Source organism: Hyperolius riggenbachi, chromosome 2 (genome assembly GCF_040937935.1).
Source record: "Hyperolius riggenbachi isolate aHypRig1 chromosome 2, aHypRig1.pri, whole genome shotgun sequence".
Taxonomy (NCBI): domain Eukaryota; kingdom Metazoa; phylum Chordata; class Amphibia; order Anura; family Hyperoliidae; genus Hyperolius; species Hyperolius riggenbachi.
Genome location: NC_090647.1, coordinates 172,221,997 through 172,247,323, shown reverse-complemented (window position 1 = coordinate 172,247,323; position 25,327 = coordinate 172,221,997). Strand labels below are relative to the sequence as shown.

The 25,327-nt window shown below is 44.6% G+C and overlaps 1 protein-coding gene across 1 annotated transcript in view; it reads right to left on the bottom strand.

Annotated features, from left to right (window-relative positions):
* Positions 1-2,156: 2,156 nt before the first annotated feature.
* Positions 2,157-25,327, bottom strand: part of TDRD3 (tudor domain containing 3) — a 415,364-nt gene continuing 392,193 nt past the window's right edge. Inside the window, exons 13-14 of the mRNA XM_068267832.1 lie at positions 12,322-12,446; positions 2,157-2,379 (exon numbers count right to left, since the gene is read on the bottom strand). Coding sequence (XP_068123933.1) covers positions 12,330-12,446 — 117 coding nt within the window. The 3' untranslated portion in view covers positions 2,157-2,379; positions 12,322-12,329. The remainder of the gene's footprint in view (positions 2,380-12,321; positions 12,447-25,327) is intronic.

Below are 25,327 nucleotides of genomic sequence, written 5' to 3'. Positions count from 1 at the left end.
TGTATGGCCTTACCTGTTTCTGTGCCCCCGAGTGACCGGACAGCAGAAAAAGAGGGGAACAGTGATAGGGCATTGCAGCCTGTGACTGGCAAGGATTGGATGTCTGCCCTGTATACATGCTTCCCTGTAGATGATTGGGCCACCACGGGAGAGCATGTTTGGAGTTCCTCCGCATTGCACTGTATAGCACTGCTGCACAGAGGAATGGAATGTGCAGAGGATCGGGCAGCACTACATATTGCTCAGATGACACATGGAGTACTTCAACTCTTAGCTTCCGCCCGACCACGAGAGTCCCAGTATGGATCCAGCCTGTCAGCACCCGGCATAGATGTCCTCTGAACGCTCCTACAATCAAAACGGAGAGAGGACAAAGAACGAGAGGCGCTCTCCTCCAATCAAGATCAAGGAGGTAGAGCCGAAGGAGCGCTCCTCCAATTAAGGTGGAGAAGAGAGCACAGGAGTGCTCATCTAATCAATGTAGAGCGCTAATTAAGAATTGTTTTACGCCTCGAATAACAAAGGTTCTTGTACGGGTGATGGCTGATCTCCCCCTGTCTTTTTGGTAAGCACTCTTCTACTGCACTTTACCCACTCCACTCACCATCACTATTTCCTTTAGGATCTTTTCCACACTCTTGTGCCTTATTCGATTTTACATTATTGCATGCAGTTTACTGGTCCCTGGCTCTTAAAGGGACACTGCCTGCACCTTTTTTTACTGCACTTTCTCCATGGGAGCCTTCTTTAGGGCCTGATCTGAGTGTATAATGTTTACAGGTGTGCGCTATATTCAAATTCTGTGCTCTGAATACTCCACACTGGCACTTTTTTCTGTTTATTGTTGCGCTCACCTTATTGTCTTATATGATATGCACGTGTGTGTGTGTGTCTTATTTATTACTTGTGATTGAAACTCGGAAGCCACTGCATTGCCTACCCTCCGCTTATACGCGAGTCAATAACTTTTTCCTGGTTTCTGGGGTCGGCTTATACATGAGAATATATGGTAGTTTTAACGCCACCCAATCCATTGCACGGGACGTGATTGCGCGACCCTGCCAGGACAAAGCTCAGCAGAGCTCTGTACCTCAGTCAGGCATTGGCTCCTAACCCCCTGAATACTGTGAGCCAACCACAGTGATCAGGAAATTAATTATGAAAAATAAAAGGCTCTGGTTCTTAAGGGGCCAGAGCCTTGCGGTCCTAAAGTAGTTAATCCAGCACCTGTCTCAGGTTTAGCTAATTTTTTATGAGCATAGTACAGTACAATCTTCCCCTCCCTTCTTCTAAGATGTGTGATTGTATCTAAAGAGAAATAAGGAAGCTTAAAGTGGAACTTAACGCAGACCTTAATTTCTGCTCTAAAACATTAGCCACAGCATAATAACCCTTATGGGGGAAAAATAAGGAAATTAAAAAAACAACAACCCTGTTTTAACTTGGTTTCACTTTTCAGGGAGCACAGAAAGCATTAAGCCTCAGTGTTTATGCATATGCAGAGAGCTGTAGCACAAATCCTGGCAGAGCTCCTGCAGTTTATTCTCAGTTACTGACAAGAACTGTTTCTGGCAATTATGTGTGAAATAAAGACTTTTCATTATGTGCTGTGCAAGAGTTCAGGCCCATTTTAAGCTCGACGCAAATTTCTTTTGTAAAAGAGATCTAGAAAATTGTTCACAACAGAGGTGCCTTGATGAAGTGGTATGCCTTGAAAAGGTTGTCAGACCTTTGCTCCCTAAATTAACCCACTACTTATCTGCTATGCACACTGCTGTATAACTGTGATAAATGTAAGTGAATGTTATCCATGTGGTGTCAAGTCTATAATCATAAAAAAGACAGGTGGGGAAAAGTGCAATTGAAGGAAGCTTATTTTTCTTTAAAATCACTTGAACTGACCTGGATAAATGAAAACCTTCACATAAATGTGTGACTGCAAGCAGACATACATCTATTTAATGTAATTTCACTGGACTCTGATTCCATGTTGTGTAATTTCACTGGACTCTGATTCCATGTTGTGGTTTGAATGGAACAGAAATCCGTATACTAACATAATGTAATGTGTTTATTTGTCATTCTGCGCTAGTTGTTAGACTTTCTATTTTTATAGAGGTAGTGAGAACACACGTTAGGAATTCAGGAGACAACAGTCAGGTGCACTGTGGTTTTATTGATGCCAAAAATAATAGCTTCATTCTCATTGATCTGTTTAACTAGCAGTTGAATGATGACAAATCTGTAGCTTTCTCGGGTCTCCAGAGCTCGAAAGTTTGAGACTTGCTCACAATAAATCCATACCACAGTGCAAGGCAATTCTTTAGAAAAATATACCACTTTTGTGAAAACTGCTGCAGCATTCCATTCTTGGTAGATCTGTTTAAAAGAAAACAAGCGTAAGAACACAAAAACAGGAGCTGCTGCTTTCATACAAATAGAAATCTTATTCTGTAATCAAGGTTATCTAGCTCTGTGTTTTCTTCACAATTAGAAAGCCTAGATTATATCTATCTTTATTATACCAACTGCTGACATGTAGTGTATCCAGAAAGTATTCACAGCATATCACTTTTTCCACATTTTGTTATGTTTCAGCTTTATTCCAAAATTGATTGATGAAAAAAGGTTACTTGAAGTTTGAAAAAAGTATTAAAATCATAAAAAAAAAAATTGAGAAAGCACATGTACATAAGTATTCACAGCTCAAAATTGAGCCCAGGTGCATCCTGTTTCCCCTGATCATCCTTGAGATGTTTGGCGCTTAACTGGAGTCCACCTGTGGAAAATTCAGTTGATTGGACATGATTAGAAAAGGCACGCACATGTCTATATAAGGTCCCACAGTTGACAGTTCATGTCAGAGTACAAACCAAGCATGAAGTCAAAGGAATTGTCTATAGACCTCTGACACAAGATTGTCTTGAGGGACAAATCTGGGGAAAGTTACAGAAAGATGTTTGCTGCTTTTAAGGTCCCAATGAGCACAGAGGCCTCCATCATCGGTAAGAGGGAGAAGTTCAAAACCACCAGGACTCTTCCGAGAACTGGCTGGCGATCTAAATTGAGTGAAAGGTCAAGGTGGTAACTAAGAACACAATGGTCACTCTGTCAAAGCTCCAGCAGCAATCCTCTGTGGAGAGAAGAGAACCTTCCAGAAAAACTACAATCTCTGCAGCAATCCACCAATCAACCCTATATAGTAGAGTGGCTAGACGGAAGCCACTCCTTGGTAAATGGCGCATGGCAGCCCACCTGCAGTTTGCCAAAAGGCAACTGAAGGACTCTGAGACCACGAGAAACAAAATACTCTGGTCTGATGAGACATAAGGTGGCCATACACTTATAGATCTGCAGCAGATTCAACCATCTATCTATATATATAATAGGTTACGTGCCTCAACCTTCAAGAAAAAAGAAGTAGCGCCCTGCTCCCAGGGCCGGTCCAAGCAGAAGAATGGGCCGATCCAAGCAAGAAGAAGATGTAGCGCCCCGCCCCCAGGGCCGGTCCTAGACTTTTCGCCGCCCCTACCCAGCCGTGGTTGGGGGTCCCACCGAGCTGGAGGGGGTAGCGGGCAGGAAGGGGGTATTGGGCACAGCGGTGGTGGGGGGGGGGTCGGACCCCCCCTCACCTGGCTCCCCCATGTGCGCTCCCCCTCAAGCTTAACTTCACCAGCAGCCGCCGCTATTAATAAGAGGCAGTGGGCGGGGATAACTCACCATTTCCGCGTTCCACTGTCGTCACAAGTGACGATGCTGGAGCGCATGCTGGAATGTGGACAAGGTGAGTAATCCCGCCCGCTGCCTCTTACTAATAGTGGCGGCTGCTGCTGAAGTTAAGCTGGAGGGGGGGAGCGCAGATGGGGGACTCAGGTGAGGGAGGGGGTGTCCGACCCCCCTCCCTGCCGCTGTGCCCAATCCCCCCTTTCTGGCAGCTACCCCTTCCAGCTCGGCGGACCCCCACCCACGGCTGGGGGGGGAGGGCGGCGAACAATCTAGGACCGGGGACGGGGGAGCGCTGATGGGGGACGCAGCTGTGTCCAATACCCCCTTGCCTTGTCTTTGTAATTATGCGGTGTATGCTACGCCGTGGGTCGGCTAGTCAGATAGATTCCTGTCAGATTCGACTTGACAGGCATCTGACAGAAATCTATCTGATGTGTGCCACACACTAGGAACAGATTTCCAACAGATTTCAGGTTTAAATCTATTGGAAATCTATTGACAATCGATTTAAATGCATTATTGCACCATTAGATCCAATGCAACACTATGGGCCATCAATCTGCTGCTAGCAGCAGATCGACCTAGATTTTCCATCCTGTCAGATAAATCAGATCGATCGCAAATTGATCGATTGGCTGATTTGAAAGAATCAATTTCTGATTGATCGATGGCTGAAATCGACCAGTGTATGGGCCCTTTAAGATTGGAATTCACACCAAAGAGTTTCAGTCATCACGCTTAGAGGAAATCAGGTACCGCACATCACCAGGCCAATACCACCAATACCATCTCTACAGTGAAGCATGAAGCATGGTGGTGGAAGAATCAAGCTGTGAGGATATTTTTCAGTGGCAGGAGCTGGGAGACTGGTCAGGATAAAGGGAAAGAGGACTTCAGCAATGTACATGCTGGATGAAAACCGTATCCAGAGCGCTGTTGAACTCAGACAGGGGTGACTGTTCATCTTTTAGTAGGACAATGGCCCTAAGCACACAGCTTAGATATTAAAGGAGTGGCTTCAGAACAACTTTGTGAAAGTCCTTGAGTAGCCCAGCCATAGCCCAGACTTTAATCCGATTGAACATCTCTGGAGAGTGTGACGCCTTCGATATGACATATCGAATGCATCATGAAGTCACAAACGCAAGTTTCTTCGAAAGCAACCAAAATGACATGTTTGGTTTAAATCAACCCCCCCCCCCTCCCCTGTACTATCTGGCTCTGATAGCAAGCACTGGCAGTTTCCTAATTACATAGTCTCTCTCATCCAAGTGAGAAATCTGTCACCTAACATTTCTGGGAAGTTATATAGCTCATCCATCAGATGAAGATTAGATATCAGCCTGACAGAACCAATTTAAAGCATCCTTTTCTAGACTGTTAGGAACCGACCCAGCAAGTGTCCGACACGTAGCTGCCTTCTGGCCTGAGTTGAAGGAGACACAGGAGTGATCCTTATCACTCCAGCTGTGGACTCCCAAAAGTTCAACCCACCTTAAAAACTATATTTAACAATAGGCACAGTTTTGTAATATTTCTGGTGTTACAAAGATACCAGGTTATTCAAATCCGCTGCGTGTGTTGGACTTCACGTGACACTGGTCCTGAGAGATTTTCAGCCCCCTGGATATTTCAGTACCAGTGCCAGTAAGGTTGAAAGGGAGGACGGTGCTATGAGTCAGCCAGACTTCTCGGGTTTAGTATCAGCAGATTCACACTATTATGCGGATTATGAATATTCCTTCGGGTTCTTGATGTGACCTATGGGCACGGAGAAAGCGGGCAAAACATGAATTGGGCCAAAATCTCTCCCTGTCTAAGGGGGCACTGCCTTATTCAAATTGCACAAGGCTGGACTTTTACGTGTTATGACCCCGCCCATCTACACTGAGGATTAAAAACTCCAATGAAACAAAGGTCCAGCGTCTTTCATCTAAAATCTTGTTGAATAACATCCTAGCAGCCAGCTGGACACTGTAGCAAATCTGGATTATTTCTCACAAAGCCATGGCAATCGCCATCTTGGACTTTCCGCTAAAGACTTGCGATTGCCGCATGGACTACCAATAATATTTGAACTGTATATTAAGACTTTCTGTTCATTTTCATCTCTACTCTCTTTCTATCAAACCAATCTATTCTGCCGGACAGGTATATTTATCTGTGGGCTAAAGTAGGTTGTGTGTATGTAGTTTTAGAATAAAAACTAACGATTTTATCGTTCAGTCTTGTGCCTGTTCTGGTCATCTGATTGTTGCTGCAACGAATCTGCCCTCTGAAGAGTCAGAGTCATTCTACCGCATTGTTTTATTATTTGCTTCTAAATTGTCATTTGGTTGCTAGTTAGGTTGTAAATAACGGTTTTCTTCCTTTTAGGAATAGCTAGCGGGAGTCTCTTCCCTCCCTACAGAACTTGAAGAGTGGTGGCAGTGAATTTACCCTATTTCCAGGGCGAAATCAATCTTTTTTTAGTTTACTGAATGTACATACAATATGTATGTATGGGGGGGGGGGGGGGGGGCGGTAGGGAGGAGGGGGATATAAGGGGACGCAAACCTGATCGGCGGGAGGGTGAGGGAAGATGCAGCAGCCGGGCGGGTGAGTGTAAAATCCATACCTAATGCTCTTTTGAAACCGGCGGTAGAGGCTTCCGTCTTCTTTCGCGGCATGTGACCACATGACGCGTCATGGGACTAGTCCCATGACACGCTGTGTAGTCACAGCAGAAGAAGAGGAAGCCTCTACTGCTGGCTTCAAAAGAGCAATAAGAATGTATTTAACGGCAAACTGAGTGAAAACGGACGCGATCGATCGTTGATCAGATCCGTATTCACTTTCCATTTGGCAGTGTGCACAGAGCCATCCGGATCCGGTGAAGCAGAAACTGGATCCGCTCACCGGATCTGTTTGGCTCAAACTGCTAATGTGAACCGGACCTAACTCCTTATCCATGGTCACAGTAACAACGTGGGAGAACTAAAAAGGGAAGAGGGGGATTAGGGTGACAGATCTATGGCACATTTTTTCCTGCTCAAGATTTGTTCCCTTTCTTCTGTACAGAATTACATTTAATGGTGGACAGAATAAACAAAATGATCAGGGGCGTAGCAATAGGGGCTGCAGAGGTCTCGGCCACACGGGGTCCCTTGGGCCAGAGAGGCCCCATAGGGCCCTCTCTCAACCGCAGGATTAGCTCTTTATTGGTCCTGTGCTTGCAATAATCACTTCTATAGATGCTTTAAATGGGTAGTTATCATTAACAAGCTGTTCCCCACTCCCTTCTTGCACCTCAGATACTGTGGTTGTCCTTGGCAGGTTTTGACACACCGCATCAATTGTATGTTTAGTGTGCTGGGGGGGGGGGGGGGTGACCCAATGTAAAACTTGCACTGGGGCCCACAGCTCCTTAGCTACGCCATTGAAAATGATAGTGGACTCCTTAGAAATGTATTCTCATCTTGTCATAAAAATATTGTTGTTTTAAACCTTTTTAAATCATGTAGGGTGTGCATTAAAGATTGAAAAAGTATTGCCATAGTAAATCAAACCAAATTACTGAGTATTCGTCCCTATTGTTAAGGGCTATAAAAAAAAAGCAGGTGCTATTATTCCTGCCTATGTGGTTACATGACAGCACAGTACCGCTACACTTTAGACGTGTCTATTTCCATTACCACGACATGATCTCTGATGCAGCAGGGAATGTAAATGGCATTGCCTAAATAAACATTTATGATATACAGAAGGTAATAAGAAGTATTTCAGGATGCACAACAAAAATATATGGCTTAACTGGGAGATGAAACTATATTCTGAATTATTGGTGCAAAAGCTAAAAAAGGCAAAGACAATTAAAGAGACACTGAAGCGGAAAAAAATTATGATATTATGATTTGTATGTGTAGTACAGCTAAAAAATAAAACATTAAGATCAGATACATCAGTCTAATTGTTTCCAGTACAGGAAGAGTTAAGAAACCCCAGTTGTTATCTCTATACAAAAAAGCCATTAAACTCTACGACTTTCAAAGTCGTGGAGAGGGCTGTTTTCTGACTTTTATTATCTCAAGTGTTAGTTAACTATTTACTTTATCTCTGCCAGAGGGAGGTCATTAGTTCACAGACTGCTCTGAAAGAATCATTTTGAATTCTGAGTGTTGTGTAATCTGCACATATTAGAGAATGAAGCAATGTTAGAAAAAAACACTATATACCTGAAAATAAAAATATGAGAATTTTTTTTTTGCTACTAATCTTCTAGTAATTATTCATAGTACACAACCAATTCATTATATCATATATTTTTTTCGCTTCAGTGTTTCTTTAAGTTATTCATACTGTAGAGGTACCTTTACCTAGGGTCTATTTAAAAAAATACTTTTCATCAAATTAGTTGAAAATCTTTGATTGAATTTGGACGGTGTATTGATAACAAGAATGATCAAAAGTGGTGGTAAAATCTTAAAGACTGGGCAAGAGTGTTGCAATCAAATGGGTTGTAGGTGAGCACTCCCTCAGATAAAGTCCGGGTGCCTGATACTGTGGCACAGGCAAAGCCACATGCATAGATATCGATCAGGTATATCAGCACACCATCCCCAAGGTATATCAGCAGGGTCCCCCTTTAACCACACGCCTTGATAAAGGGGGACACTGCGTGGCCCCCAAAACAATTGTCGACGTTTCTCATGTGGAGACAAATAGCTCAATAAAGAGCATGCATGCTTACATCGGTGTGCTGATATACCTGACAAATATCTGGGCAACGGGTTGACTGAAAACTCCGTAGTTTTGTAACACACCAAACGGCACAAAACTAGCAGGGCAGTGGTACAATCAATCATCAGCATGAATTTGGTAGAAATCTGATCAATATCAAATGTTGCATTGTGGTGAATTGATCAGCATTCAACACACTGATTTTAGATTGGAGAGATTTACTCCAGCCTCACTTCACGGAATTGGCCCCAGTCCTCACTACCCTGTTCAACCTCTCCCTATCCACAGGCACCTTCCCCTCAGACTTCAAGCAGGCCACTGTACTACCCCTGCTCAAGAAACCCTCCCTCGACCCTTCGCTACCCTCCAACTATCGTCCTATCTCCCTCCTCCCCTTTGCCTCAAAACTCCTTGAGCGCCTGGTTCACAAACGCCTGACCCAGTACCTCAATGCCAACTCACTGCTAGACCCACTCCAATCTGGATTTCGGCCTGCCCACTCAACCGAAACTGCTCTCACCAAAGTGGTCAATGACCTTGCCTTAGCTAAAGCTGAAGGTAAATACTCCATTCTCCTCCTCCTTGACCTGTCAGCAGCTTTTGACACAGTAGATCATCCCCTACTCCTCCAGTCCCTCCAGTCCTTGGGCATTCACGATCTCGCCCTGTCCTGGCTTTCATCCTACCTCTCCAACCGCTCCTTCACGACCGTCTTCAATGAGTCCTCTTCCACCCCCAACCACCTCTCGGTGGGAGTCCCCCAAGGTTCGGTCCTTGGCCCCCTACTGTTCACCCTATACACATCCTCCATTGGCAAAGTTATCTCCTCCATGGGTTTTAACTATCATCTGTATGCAGATGACACCCAGATCTACCTCCACACTCCTGACATATCCACCACTACCATGGACAAGGTCTCCTCCTGCCTATCAGCCATCTCCTCCTGGATGTTCGCTAGGTTCCTGAAACTAAATCTAGACAAAACTGAATTTATGATCTTCCCACCCCGGCCATCCACAAACCTCCCAGATGTGCATGTCACTGTTAACCACACTACCATTCGCCCTACCTCTCAAGCCCGCTGTCTGGGTGTCACCCTGGACTCCGCACTCTCCTTCACTTCCCACATCCAAAACCTCACTAAGTCCTGCAACTTCCACCTTCGTAACATCTGTAAGATTCGCCCTTTCCTGACCTCTGCCACCACCAAACTCCTCATCCATGCCCACATAATTTCCCGCCTTGACTACTGCAATGCCCTGCTGTCTGGTCTCCCTATGACCCGAACAGCCCCACTGCAGTCCATCATGAATGCGGCAGCCAGAATTATCCACTGCTCCCATCGCTCCACCACGGCGGATCCGCTCCTAGAATCCCTCCACTGGCTTCCTATCCAGTCCAGAATCAGATTCAAGATACTGTGTCTGACCTACAAATCTGTCCACAAAACCTGTCCAACCTACATTTCCGATCTTACTCAGAGGTACACACCTAGCCGCTCACTCCGCTCTTCCAATGAACTTCGCCTAACCGCCCCCCGAATCACCCAGTCCCATGCACGCCTCCAGGACTTCTCAAGAGCTGCTCCAACACTATGGAACTCCCTACCTCCACCTATTAGGGCAGCCCCCTCCTTCAACATCTTCAAGAAAGCACTCAAAACTCACCTTTTCACTCTGGCCTACCACCCCTCACAAGTGCTCTAAACCTACAGCTGAACTCTGGTCCCCTACCATTCGTGTCCTTACCTCTCCCTCTAGATTGTAAGCCTTTGGGCAGGGTCCTCCTCCTGTTGTGTCCTACCTGATCTTGCACCTCCATTACTGTGCACCCATGCTATGCATCTGAGTGAACCTAACCTGCCTAATCTCCATGCTCCATCCAGTGACTGACTAAGCATTACCTTGTACTCTTACTATGGTGTGTGATCTGGTTTTCTTGTATTCCTGTATTGTCATATTGCTGTATGTCACCCCTAAATATTGTCTGTAACCTAAATTAATGTTCAGCGCTGCGTAATATGTTGGCGCTTTATAAATACAATAAATAATAATAATAATAATAATAATAATAATATAATTGGCTGCACAGTAGCACAAAGCTGCTCTTGCAAAGAGGAGAAGCCATGATTAATCAGCTCTGTGCTACTGTGCAGGCAATCACTACACTTGCGCAGCGCGGCCATGTTTGTACATGGACAGCAGTGTGGCCATGTGAACGTATTTGACAAGCTCTTATTGAAATGTCCCAGTGCTGGATCGGTGGGGGCGAGGAGGATGGGGAAGCCTCTGCATTATTATACTGAGGTAAGGGTCTAGCTTTTGAATTTTCTTTTTCTATCACTGCTACACTTATAGGAGGCAAAGAATCAACAAAATAATCAGGCAATTGGCATTGTTCCAATATAAGACATATGACAGGGTCCATAGCAGTGTAACTTAAAGCTCACTTTAAGAATTATTGAGTCATAGATCATTAGTCTTTGATGAGGCACACCTCTTTCCTTTTAGAAAATTAACCTGCACGATGATAGTCACATGACCACTATTTTTACCAAACAGCAAAGTCTTAAAGAGGAATTGTGAGCCGAAACAAATCACATTTTATTTACCCACTGCTCTGTGTTTAATATGCAGCCTGCAGCCTTACCCTGCATTGCAAGCGCTCCAATCTGTTCAGAAATTGTTCTGCTGTAATAAATCTCATCTGTCAGCTTGACTCTAGTCTCTGCCATCACTGCTGAGGAGAGGGAGAGAGGGGAAGCTTGTCATCACCCCTCCCACATCCCTGCTCCTCACTGATTGGCTGATAGAGCAGTTCAGTGTGACAGGCTCAGCTGAAACCTGATCCTGTGCTCTCACGTGTTTACAAGCAAGCTAGCTATGACACAGCAGATTGGAGGAGGACAAAAAAAAAAAAAGAGTAAGGGAGGAAATTACATCAGGATTGGCTTCATTCAGAGGTGATTTAAAATGAAAAATGCCAGGAACAGAATTCTTTTGATTTACTATATAAAATTAACTGAAATCAAAACGTGAACAGTACAATACATGTGTTATGTAAGTAGAACAAGTAGTCATCTACATATATATGTGTTTTCCTGGCATAGTATGGCTGACCCTCCTGCTTTAACCAGCTGGGCGGTATGGACGAGCTCAGCTCGACCATCACCGCCGGAGGCTGCCGCTCAGGCCCTGCTGGGCCGATTTTCATGAAATAAAGAGCAGCACACGCAGCCGGCACTTTGCCAGCCGCGTGTGCTGCCCGATCGCCGCCGCTCTGCGGCGATCCGCCGCGAGCAGAGGCGAAAGAGGGTCCCCCCAGCCGCCTGAGCCCAGCGTAGCCGGAACAAAAAGTTCCGGCTAGCGCTAAGGGCTGGATCGGAGGCGGCAGACGTCAGGACGTCGGCTGACGTCCATGACGTCACTCCGCTCGTCGTTATGGCGACGATGTAAGCAAAACAAGGAAGGCCGCTCATTGCGGCCTTCCTTGTTTATTCTGGGCGCCGGAGGCGATCGGAAGAACGCCTCCGGAGCGCCCTCTAGTGGGCTTTCATGCAGTCAACTTTCAGTTGGCTGCATGAAATAGTTTTTTTTTTATTTAAAAAAAACCCTCCCGCAGCCACCCTGGCGATTTAATCAGAACGCCAGGGTGGTTAAAGCTTTTCCAATTTTTTTTTTTTAATATTATCTGCTGGGAATATCAGGGTGCTTCATTCAATTATTTCTTTACTTTCAGATTTAGTATAAAATGTTCTAGTATGAACTAGTTGGTACAAAAAAAATCTATAATTATTATGGAAGGTATTGTTACTAAGTACTTTTAAATATCTACAAATGTTATAAATAGATGGACAGACTGCGATATAAAGGTCACCTTAACAGTCAGTTCCGTGCCCTGGGTGGCTGATAAAATTGCTGTGTAGGTCTAGTAGATCTTCTTGGCTGACCATCACCTCCTCTGCGGAAATCTAGAGAGTCTCCATATTCTCCCTCTTCTTCCTACACATGAAAAATCAAAAACCATTATGTCATCAATGTGTTAAAATTCCACTTAGTCGGGATAACCGTGACTTTCAGTCGCCATCTATAGAAGCGGCCACATTTTGAACTTAAAAAAAAAAGCTGGAAAAAAAAACTACAAAGATGTTTTTCTGAATGACTATAGTTTTCTGCTATATCTATAATATACACAAGTGGATATGCATGCTAGTTGGTCAGTGGGCCATCATTGACAATGGGTAATCATTTACTTGACTCGGTTTGTGTTGGAATATTTTAAGTAAATTAAATAATTTCAAAATTCAGTTTAATCACTTTCCTTTTTTTCTACAATAATTGACACAGCCCAACTTGTCTATTCTTAAAATAGTTTTAAATACTGGAAAAAGTTTATTTTCTGACTCAGCACCATTATATTCCCAATGTCTGCAATTCCCCCTCGCAGTACTGCCTGCCATATTGTCCGGAAGCTATAATTAGAACTTTTGTAGCATATACCAAGAGTGCTGCTCACTCAATTATATGAAACAAGTAATAAACCTCATATTTGGTCAGAAAGAATAATAAGCTGCAAAAACATCTTAAGTAAAAAAAAAAGTATTTTAATAGATTTGGGGCTTCTTTTAGCTCCCTGGACTCCTGCTGTGACCACAATGTTTGCCTGATAGCCTCCAGGCAGTGGAGGCAAACCCTGCAAAGCTGGGCTGTCGCCGCCAGTTGACAACTACTGTGCACACACGGCCCCGAGCACCACGGTTTCCCTACCACCACCAGGAGCGTTCTGCGCATGTGCAGTAGTGAATTACGCACACTGCACATGCACAGACTGCTCCTGGGCATGGGAGTGTGACCCAGGTGCACGCGTCTAGGGGCCACGCATGCGCGCCGACAGCCCAGCTTTGTGGGGGTCACTGCTGCTTCCCGGAGGGGATAAGGAGGATCTCGGAGCCACAGTAGGAGTCCAGGGGCTGGAAGAAGCCCCAGGAAAATTATTATTTTTTTTTTTACTTAAAGCGGATCCGAGATGAAAAACTAACTGTAACAAGTAACTTGTCTATATAACTTATCTAAAGTTTAGATAGTTGACACAGCATATCTATCTGCAAACAGCTTCAAAAGTTTATGATTATTTATTCCGGTGATACAATGAGGGCAGCCATGTTCTGTCATATTGTCACAGGCTGAGGGCTGGAGATGCTATCAGCTTGCTTGTGTGTAAATTTCCTCCCCTCTGCCTCTGAAATCAATGGCTAGTAACCTCCTCCTTCTCCTGCCCAGACTGAGCTCCCATAAGCCCTTGCTACAGTGCCAAGGCACAAAAGGAGCTGTGGGTGAGGCTTGTTTAGTTTATAGGGAATTAGAGTATTAAAACAAAACAAAAAATGAATTTGGCTTGAGGAATGCCATATAAACTATATGAAAGGAACAAAATGATGCAATGAGTAAAAGTTTATTTCGGATCTACTTTAAGATTCCCTTCAAGTATGAGGAGAAAGTCCAACAACTAAACATGTATATATACAGTAGGTGGTAATATGGATTTCTGACAATTTGACACTGAATAAAGGCATACTGAGTTTAAAGGTTTTTCTTTCATGTATAATTCTGAAATTACCCTTCAAAGTTATGACATTTAGATTCGAACAAAACATTCTACTTGGGAAAAATGAATGACCTACAGTCTCGCTTAAAGGGAAGGTCCAAGCAAAATAAAAAAATGAGTTTCACTTACCTGGGGCTTCTACCAGCCCCATGCAGCCATCCTGTGCCCTCGTAGTCACTCACTGCTGCTCCAGTCCCCCGCTGGTAGCTTGCCGACCTCGGAGGTCGGGGCCGCATTGCGTACATTTTTACGCATTCCCGCTAGTGCAGTAACATTAACACATACATTTTTACGCGTTAGCAGTGCAACGCGTAAAAATTTACGCAATGAACCAGTAACGCGTAAAATTGTATGTGTTAATGTTCCTGCACTAGCGGGAATGCGTAAAAATGTACGCAATGCGGCCCCCGACCTCCAAGGTCGGCAAGCTGCCAGCGGGGGACTGGAGCAGCAGTGAGTGACTACAAGGGCACAGGATGGCTGCATGGGGCTGGTATAAGCCCTAGGTAAGTGAAACTCATTTTTTTATTTTGCTTGGACCTTCCCTTTAACTCTTCCTCTTTTTTTCCCCTGTTATGGTGTTCCTATGCAGATATATTCTCTTCCACATTTTCTGCGATTTTTCTCCAAAGTAACATCCCAGGCCACACTTGTCGCATTGTATGAAGCACAACATATCGCTGGAAGAGCAGAACTATCCTACTTCAATGTTAAAGGTCACAGCTGAATGTGACTGCAGTTTTCAGTATTTTCCTTCAAATGGTTTAGTTCCCTTGTTATTAAAGGTGCAATCAGAACAAAGCTTCTTGCTAACCAGTTTGTGTCTAATGTGTGGAGGTTGCATGAAGGTCAGAACAGGGGGCTCAGAGAAGATTTATTGCAGAGCAGAGGTTCTTCCTATGTTAGGATGGCTTGCAATTCTGTTATTCCAATCCTCCTAGTTGGAAGATTCACCAATATAAGGCGTTTCAGTGAGATGCAGCTGCTCTGCCTTGCCTAAAGTTGCCCACTAATGACAATTTTTATTGTAAAATTTTACCAAATCTATGTAGTAGAAGGGTAGACTGAGCTGCTGAATATACTTTGAATTGATACTTTAGGTAGTCCCTCATATTATATAGATTTGTAAGATTGGACAATCAAGATTGTCTCATTAGTAAAAAAAAAATTAATTAGTTAATTAATTAGTAATAAAAAAAATTCCCCCTACTCTTACCAACCAATAGGGATGAGCGAGATCATCCTGCAGCGTGCGGGAGGAGAGAGTTGAGTACACAGGGGTTAATTCACCAAGCCACTATAAAATTCCATCTAAAAGTGGTAATTAAACAGTGGAACATATATGTCTAGCCACAAAATTAACAAGCAATATCAATATATACAAATTCAGATCAGATCATTAATATTATAAAAAGTATAAAGTTTTATTAAGCATATCAATGCAAACATGGAAAGTGCTTTAAAAACATGGCCACCCCATCACAACCACCTAAATCCACTAGCTACACATTCACACACAAACGGCCGTGTAATGAAGCACGCTGAGGCAGGGACACTATTATAAACCAGGGGAAACTTTGTAAGTCAAGTTCAAATGGCAATAGGCCTTTAATGTTCCAAACAAAGATGCATCTCCACAGAGAGGCATAAGCAAATGCAGAACGCTTAATTAGTAATCTTCATGCAGCTAAAGCTCCTCATGCAGGTAAAACAGTGCTAGCAAAGTAGCATAATCAGTAGAAACAAGCAGCCATCGCCGCATCAAAACATATTGCACACTTCAAGCTTATTTGCATGGTTTGCATACTCTCACCAATTCGTTCAGGTGCAAAGCATTCCGTAACTCTGCTGAGGATGAGGATAGCAGTCACCTCAATTCACCTTATTAAGCTGTAGTAAGAGTTCCCATAGGTGTGAGAGCGGTGGCTCAGTGGCTCGCCACGGATCCAGGCACAGGGTAACCCAGTTAGCTAGGCTGGGCTCAGCTCCTGGCAGATGGTAAGTCCCAGAGGGGTTCCGTGGTTGTGGTGGCGTGGCTTCCCATGTGAGAGGGAGAGCGCTCCCAAAATTCACCAAGCCACCAACCCCTTCTCGATGCATTCTATGCCGTGTTCTACCTTGTATAAAGTCATTACAGTTCATATAAAGAAAGTAAAGCTGCCTATCTCACTCTATAAGCTGTGCTTCTCTGTTCTCAGATAGCATCCATCAGTAAACATCAACACATTTGCATTGCTGCACACCCTCCCCTCTTCCAGGCTGTTCAGTAATAGTAAAGCTATAGTTAACATTGCATACTTAAATACAGTCTGCTGAAAGATTTTAGTTTTGACTGGAGATGAACTTTAAGAGTATTTAAGGTGAAAATAACAGAGACCATCAGGCTATGGCCCGCCCCTAGGTCGGCAGCTACAGCCTGATTGGTGGCTGTTGAGCTGGGGGCAGGCCACAGTTGCGCAGGTGGAGGTTTCCAAAGAGCTTCAGCAGTTTTAGGACATGTAGGCACCACCACCCAGCCAAGGAGGGGGGGGGGGCATCTCCTCTTGCCCGAAGACGTCAGGACACATATTTAGTTAACCCCGCAGGCCCCTCCCCCATCCATCCTCATTAAGACAGAGCCTCTCATTGACAGGCTCTGTCACTTAACCTCCTTGGCAGTTATCCCACGCTAGAGTCGGGACGGAAAACTGCAGCTAAGAGCGGTGATCCCGACCTCTGCTCGGGGTAGCTGCCGGAGGCTGAATGCAGAGAAATGCACGCAGCGGGAGCGTTTCTACATACCTCCCAGGAATCCCGACATTGGCGGGCATTCTTCTACCTCTCTTTCGGGGCTCTGCTTCCTGCTGGTGAGATCGCCGGCTGTCGTCATGACGACATCCAGCAATTTCACTTTAGAGTTGCAGCACCACCTGGAGGATGGAGGCTTAACTGCAGCGCTGGAGCCAGCATGATTTTTTCCAGGTTTTAGGGTCTGAAAAGGTGCAAAAAAAATTGCACCGCTTTTAGAACCTTAACCATCTTAGCGGTATGGACGAGCTCAGCTCATCCATGACCGCTAGATGGCGCCACTCAGGCCCTGCTGGGCCGATTTTAACAATTTAAGAAAAAAAAAAAAAACGCAGCTAGCACTTTGCTAGCTGCGTGTGGGGGACGATCGCCGCCGATGCGCCGCTACCCGTCGCCGCCCCCCCCTCCCAAGACCCCTGCGCAGCCTTGCCAATCAGTGCCAGGCAGCGCTGCGGGGTGGATCGGGACTCACGATCGTTACCATGACGACGGGGGAAGCCCTCCAAGAAATCCCATTCAGAACGGGATTTCCGGATGGGCTAATGCGCCGGAAGCGATCAGAAAGGTGAGTAAGACGCCGCCGGGAGGGGGGAATCATGTAGCTAGCTACATGGTTTAAAAAAAAAATACTGTTGCGCCGCCACCCTGGCGATCTTAATAGAACGCCAGGGTGGTTAAATCTTGAAAGAATCAGAATACCAAGAGGGTTAAGCATAAGGTACTCTTTAAACTATCTTGTGCATACCTTTCAGTACCATGAGCGCATTCGTACTGCAACTGCATGAGTTCGGGCTCACACATGCACAGTACGGATGCATTCGTCTTTGGAAATACTTGCGGAGGAGAGTAGTTTCAAGGAGAATCCGAGGAGTACCGGAGAACCATTTGGTTGCATAACTTCAACCAGGGATGATGCAGGAACAAAGTGACGGACCATGGACTGGAAGGGCTTTATGGTATCTAGAGCCTTCCCTCTACTTAGGTATGTATCTAACATATCTAAGGAAGGAAGGAAGCTGTGCAACAGTGAGAGGAGCTGTGAAAAGGTGTATACTTTTTATAGAATGGCTAGCAAGACAATGGATAATTTAAACAATTTGAGGTTTGAGTGCATAGACAATTCACCCTACTCAGCAGATCTTTAACTACTTCCTGTTTCCAAACCATGAAAGAAATGGAAAGAGATTAAGTTTTCAAGTGATTCAAAGGAGACAATAGCAGCAGCACAGTATTTCAGTCACTAGACATCAGGCCTGTCTTAAGCTAAGTACCCACGTCGCAATTTTCCCACCGACCGATGATTTTCTTGAGCGCCAATCGGTTGTTTCTGCGATATCGCGACATGGGTACAGGCGCACGACCACGTAATGCTGTTTAGTGTCGCAATAACGACCATCATGGCAGATTGGATTGCTAAGATCCCTAAACTATTCCTGTGCAAAATACCGCAATCATTTGGAGTGTTGTTCACTCCCGGCGTGTAGCGTCGCGTTACATCATGCGCACTTGCCGACAGGAAAAGGCGTTGCTAAAGACCGTCATCAAGGGGATGTTGCGGGACCAGTCGAGCGGAGAGTACGCAGCTTAACCCTCCTGGCGGTAACCCCGACCTACACTCGGGGTAGCTGCCGCAGAGGATTACATGGCCCCGGGAGGAGTTTTTGAATAAAACTTGTTGTAAACCTTGTAGCTAGCACGAGGCTAGCTACCTGTGTCCTCCAAGTCCCTCCGCTCTGCTCCGATCCCCCCGTTTGCCGCCGTTATACGTACCACCCCCCAGATCCCGCCATAGCACAGTCTATCCAATCACCTCCAGGCTGCTCTATGTGGAGGATCAGGACTGCGCATGACGTCAGACGTCATGTCCGATCATTGCCATAGCGATGACTGAAGTTGATTGGGGAGGCTGCGGCTCTCGTGGGATAGCGGCTGGGTAAATATAAGCGCCGGTGATGGGGGGATCAGAGAGATATAGGGGGACTTGGGGGAAACAGGTAGCTAGCCTAGTGCTAGCTACAAGGTTTACAAGTTATATTAAAAAAATTACTCCTGTGGATGCAACCACCGAAACTGCAAACCGCCAGGGAGGTTAACCAGTTCACCCCCAAGGGTTTTTATCCTAACGGACCTGAACAATTTTCACCTGTCAGTGCTCCTCCCTTTTATTCCCTAATAACTTTATTGCTACTTATCACAAGAAAATGATCTATACCTCGATTTTTTCGCCACCAATTAGGCTTTCTGTGGATAGTACATTTTGCTAAGAATTTTTTTATTCTAAATGAGTTTTAATGAGAAAAACAGAAAAAAAAGAAAAAAATCATTTCTCAGTTTTAAGGGCCTGTTCAGACTAGACGTTTTCAGGGAACGTGTTTGGGTACCAAAAACGCATAGGAACGGCTCCTAATGCTTTTGAATGGGCTAGTTCACATGTATGCGTATGAGACGCATACGTTTCTCATCCGCATTGCTGCACGCAGTTCTGTGCGTCACGCATAGAAAGGGACGCAATGAAAGTCTATGGACGCGTATCAAAAACGCGTACTATTGCGTTTTTCGCGTCCGTTTTCCTCTGCGGTTCCCATAATTCTTTTTTTTCCCCCTGGGTCACGTGTGTGTGCAAAACGCAATAGAATACGCATTAGAACGCAAGAAAAACGCATGCGTTTTTCAACTTGCGTTTCTTTGATTTTAAACGCATTCTTCATACGCAGATAGTCTGAACAGGCCCTAAGCCATTATAGTTTTAAAATTAAACATTCTCCGGTGGATAAAACAAACACGTTTTATTTGCCCAGTTTTCCCGATTATTAAACCGTTTAAATTATGTCCCTATCACAATGTATGGCGATAGTATATTATTTTGAAATATAAGTGTTATTTTTCTGTTCTGTTTTTTTTGTTCTGGCCTTAATTACAAGCCCCTATGTAATAAATTAAAATTAATTTTCCCCCATAAAATATATATTAAAAAAGCTGAGTCCCTAAGGTAACTATTTTTTTTTTTTTTTTACAAGTGTTTTTTTTTTTTTTGGGGGGGGGGGGGGGGGGTTGGAAGTGTAATTTTATTAATGAAGTGTATGTACTTCAAAAATGTATGTATTTTGTAGATGTAATATACTTTTTGGCCACAAGATGGCGCTAGTGAACACTCGTTATAGGAAGTGTTCACTTTTTTTTTTTTCACACACTTTATTTAACTGTTACATTTCCTGTTTATGTGAATGGACGTAGCCGCTGTTCGCGGTCACGTCCATTCACTCCAGGCACTGCGATTGGGTAGAGGACCGTTCGGTCCTCTTCCCCAATCACTCAGCGCGGGATCCCTACGGAAATAGCGGTGGTAGCAGCGGCGGGAATGCGCGACGTATTAAAACGTCATGTTGCCGTTAATAGAGGTAAGCATGACGTTTTAATACGTTAGGATGGCGGTAAATGATTAAAGGACACTAAAGAACAGATTTGCCAAGTATGGTAAACTTTGGAGATAATGGGCTCTATTCACAAAAATTCTCAAACATGACTTAAAGGGGTTCTTTCGCGAAAAAAGTAGGCAGTTAAAAAATGTGACAGATGACAGGTTTTGGGCCAGTCCATCTTTTTAAGGGGGATTCTCGGGGCTTTCTTTGTTTTCAACAGCATTTCCTGAACAGCAGTTTAACTGCCAAAATAGCAAGATACCAGCCGGCCTCCCTAATCACTTGCACACTATTATGTCAGTTAAATTTTGCAACTGTTGTTCAGGAAATGCTGTTGAAAACAAAGAAAGCCCTGAGAGTCCCCCTTAACCACCTTAGCGGTATGGACGAGCTCAGCTCGTCCATTACCGCCAGAGGGTGCCGCTCAGGCCCTGCTGGGCCGATTTACATGAAATAAAGAGCAGCACACGCAGCCGGCACTTTGCCAGCCGCGTGTGCTGCCCGATCGCCGCCGCTCTGCGGCGATCCGCCGCGAGCAGCGGCGAAAGAGGGTCCCCCCAGCCGCCTGAGCCCTGCGCAGCCGGAACAAATAGTTCCGGCCAGCGCTAAGGGCTGGATCGGAGGCGGCAGACGTCAGGACGTCGGCTGACGTCCATGACGTCACTCCGCTCGTCGCTATGGCGACGATCTAAGCAAAACAAGGAAGGCCGCTCATCGCGGCCTTCCTTGTTTATTCTGGGCGCCGGAGGCGATCGGAAGAACGCCTCCGGAGCGCCATCTAGTGGGCTTTCATGCAGCCAACTTTCAGTTGGCTGCATGAAATATTTTTTTTTTTATTTAAAAAAAACCCTCATGCAGCTGCCCTGGCGATCTTAATAGAACGCCAGGGTGGTTAAAAAGATGGACTGGCCCAAAACCTGTCATCTGTCACATTTTTTAACTGCCTACTTTTTTCGCGAAAGAACCCCTTTAACATCACCTAATTAATGCAAAATAATCTTTTAGCACATTTACAAGCAAAATAATCACTTGAAGTAAGTTATTCCTGATTAACTTCATTTCAAAATTACTTTTCTTACCTTAATTATATTATATTTTTGCTCTTTGGGCGATTAAAAATGTAACATACATAAGGTGAAAACAGAGGAAAACAGGTGAAAAAGCTTTGTGAACCATGCCCAATATGTGGAATAGCACACAAGCTTGATGGTTCTTTCTTGGTCAGATCTAAAACATTTCGGCATCCCCTTGTACATGGAGAATCTCTACTTATCTTCAACTGTTGCTGCTCAGCTTTGGTCTATTCTTGCTAAACTTTAAAAAAAGACCACTTAAAAGCTTTAAATTAATCAGTAGTTACCCAGACATCCACATCCTAAACCCTCAGCCTTTTTTCTGTAATACTACTTCCTAAGCCAGTAATATACAATTATCATTCAGATGCATTTTTGAGGTGGCATTTTGGAGCATTAAAAGCAGCAGTAGTGGAGCAGGCGAGTTACAACTGTGCAGAAATTAGTATTCTGTGCTGAGTGTTGCATTTAATCAGTGCCTGAGGGTTTTTTTTTTGTGTGTGTGTTTTTTAAAGCACTTGTATGTTTTTTTTCTGAGCCAGGATTGTATACATTTCTTTAGTTTTTCTCTTTAGTGATGTCCAATACCTCAGATATATATCCTCATTCCCTGCATTGCTGATTCCCCCTCTTAGTGGGATCAGTAGTTGCTTTCTGCATTGTCCCTCTCTCCCGTTTCTAAAAACAGTGTTAGCTCAGAGATGAGAGATTGGAGGCAGAACTTAACTGTTTAGATAAGTTTCAGAATGTATAGCCGGCAAGATGGGAGCCCCCCATGAGAAAGAGACATTTCCTGCAGCTCTAGTTAGTAAGATTAGATGGCAATGTACATATGTGCATTATATTATTCTGTCATGCATGGCATGGCCATGAGAGCAAGTAAAGGAACATGCAGATTTACTTTAAACAGTAAAAGGTGCTGCATTTCATATGCAGTTTCAGAAGTAATTGCTATAATGATGAGGTAGGGAGTTAATACTTTTTTAAAATGTCTAATATTTCGGGTACTTAACCACCTTGGGCTTCTGATTCTTTCTGGATTTTAGGATCTAAAAGCGGTGCAATTTTTTTGCACCCTTTCAGACCCTTAAATCTGGAAAAAATCATGCTGCCAGGGAGATCTTGCAGCAGTTTTAAAATCACTCACCTCCCCGACTCCAGCGCTGCAGGTATGCCTCCATCCTCCAAGTAGCACTGCAACTATAAAGTGAAATTGCCGGCTGTCGTCATGCGGCGATCTCACTAGGAGGAAGCAGAGCTCCGGAGGAGAGGAAGAAGAATGGCGGCCGACGTCGGGATCCCCTGGAAGGTATCTACAAACGCCCGCTGCGTGCTATACTCTGCACACAGCCTCCGGAGGCTACCCTGAGCAGAGGTCAGGATTACCGCTCTTAGCTGAAGTTTTCCTCCCTGACCCTAGCTCGCGATTACCGCCCAGGAGTTTAAAGGGATGAGAGGGATATAGAGGCTGACATGTTTATTTGCTTTTAAATAATGCACATTGCCTGGCTGTCCTACTGATCTTTAAAGGCGTGTACACTCGCCTGTAGAGATGGCCCGAACAGTTCGCACGCAAACTTATTTGCGTGAACTTCGGTGGTTTGCGTTGTCGGTGAACACCTGAACTATATGCGAGTTCGACCCACCACCTATGCTACATCATTAGGGTAAACTTTGACCCTTTACTTCACAGTCAGCAGACACAGGGTAGCCAATCAGGCTACACTCCCTCCTGGAGCCCCCCCCCCCTTATAAAACGCAGGCAGCATCAGCCATTTCACTCACTCGTGTGGCTGCAGTAATTAGCGAAGGGAGAGAACCTGGCTGCTGACATAGGAAAAGCTTCGTTAGGCTTCTTAGGTTGCTCCTTCTTGCTGATACTTATTGCTAAAATGCACTCCTCATCATCAACAGCTCTTTTGAGAGCTAATGTTGTTCTTGTGATCTATTTTTTTGTGTGTCCCACAGACACTTGTGTTGCATATACAGCCCTGTCAGTCAGTCGCAGCTGCTGTACCTTGGCCCCTTGGTAATTCCTACTGTGCCACTGCCAGGCCCAGCACATTCAGTGACTACCTATGTGTGTGACAGCTGCACATTTGTAATATCAATCACTGCATACCCACCTGTTCAGTGCACCTACCTACGTGAACGCACGCAGGGTCACTACACCTTTTCACGGTACCTGTGTGTGTGACAGCTGCACAGTGTGTGTGTGTGTGTGTGTGCAGCTATTCCCCCCTCCCTCCCCTGCCAGCCAATCAGCGTGATCGGCTGTCATAGGCTTTAGCCTATGACAGCCGATCACTTTCTGGACTACAGAGGGGACAGCCATGTCACACGGCTGTCCCTAGTACAGCGCTGCCTTAGATCGCATCGATGTACAGAGTTATTAGACGGCGTCTAACAGTCTCCGAGCGGCAATTGCCGCTGGGAGACTGAAGGTGGAGCTCTGCCATCCAAGTGGAGATGTGCACGCATCGGCGTGCGCAATCTCCTGCTAGCCCCATTGAAAGCGATGCACGCCAATCGGCGTAGAGTGGTCCTGGGGGTGCCACCGCGTTCACGCCAATCAGCGTGGAGCGGTCGGCAAGCAGTTAATCAAGGATTTTACTTCATTCCAATCAGTATGAGATACCCACCTTTCCTGCAGGGAATCTTTACCTTTTCTCGAATAGATCATCAGGGGGGTCTGTATGGCTGACATTGTGGAAAAACCCCTCGTACAGTGAGATGTCATTACCATGGTCCTGACCGTTTTTTATAATGGGCAAACTCTGACTAAATAATGTATAAATTAATATTGTTAAAAATAAGTCATTTTATTCATCATGTTATTTTCACTACTGTTCCTCTTTAAAATGTCATCATTCCTAAATGGATTGTTGGCACAGGTTGTAATGGGATCATATCCAAAGGTAACGCTAGTTGATGCTGCCAGCTCTCCATAACTATATAGTTCTACCAGCACCTACCGCACTGTTCAAAGTCACACAAACACAGTGATTATTCTAACATGAAAAAGAATATTTATCAACTGAATTATTTATTTACAGCCATGTGTAGCCTCTTAATTGCTATTTCTAACAGCAAAGCCTAAACATAAAAAGGGTTCGTTTTAGCACCGCTTAAGCATAATACAAAATATAATTACGCAAGTGTGGTTAATTACATCATAATACTTATCTGTAGCAATTATATCTAACTGCAAGCGTAACTAAACCTCAATAATTTACTTCCTATCGGCGTTCAGAAGTTGCATGTAGTGAAGCATATCAACTTCAAATTAATTTCTATTTAGTAACAACGCACTTCATTTTATTTCAATCCCAAAGAGACCAAGGATTTTAGCTCATTCTTTCACCCGAAATTATGTTTTTTTTATTGTAATAAAAATAGAAAACTTTAATAGCAGCTGAACATATATTTTTAAGTGAGAGTTAGAGATCGCACCCTCTGACTACACAGTGTAATTAGGGGCAGGCCACAGGAAAGGAGGGGAACTGTCCGGTTAGGTACCCCAGTACCAAGACCTATACAATCAAAAAGCTAGCAAGGAATGGAGAAGTGCAGCAGGATACCCAGGCGAGCAGCAACAGGCTTGTTCACAGCATTGAAGTAAATCTCTTTACTTCAAAACTATAAAAAGCACACATCTCTGTCCTAAGAAATATACAAGAAAAAGTAGTTCTTCCTATCAAAGGAGATGGAAAATTTGGCCAACTATCTAGCCCAGTTATTTCGCACAAATGGAGATCTCTGCATTAGTGTTGTTCAAATCTTAGCTTCCTTATTCGCAAACTGGACTAATGCGGTTCGACGCTTCCTTCTGCTGGCCTGGAAGAAGGAAGCATCAGAATTACATGAAGTGCGACATGGAACGCAACTCCATGAAACTCTCCAATCGCAAAAGTGCTGAACTTCTTGAAGCTGATGTTTCTTTTTCCATAGTTGCATGCTAAGTCAGTTAGGGTCAAGCTCATGACAAACCAGGGTGTT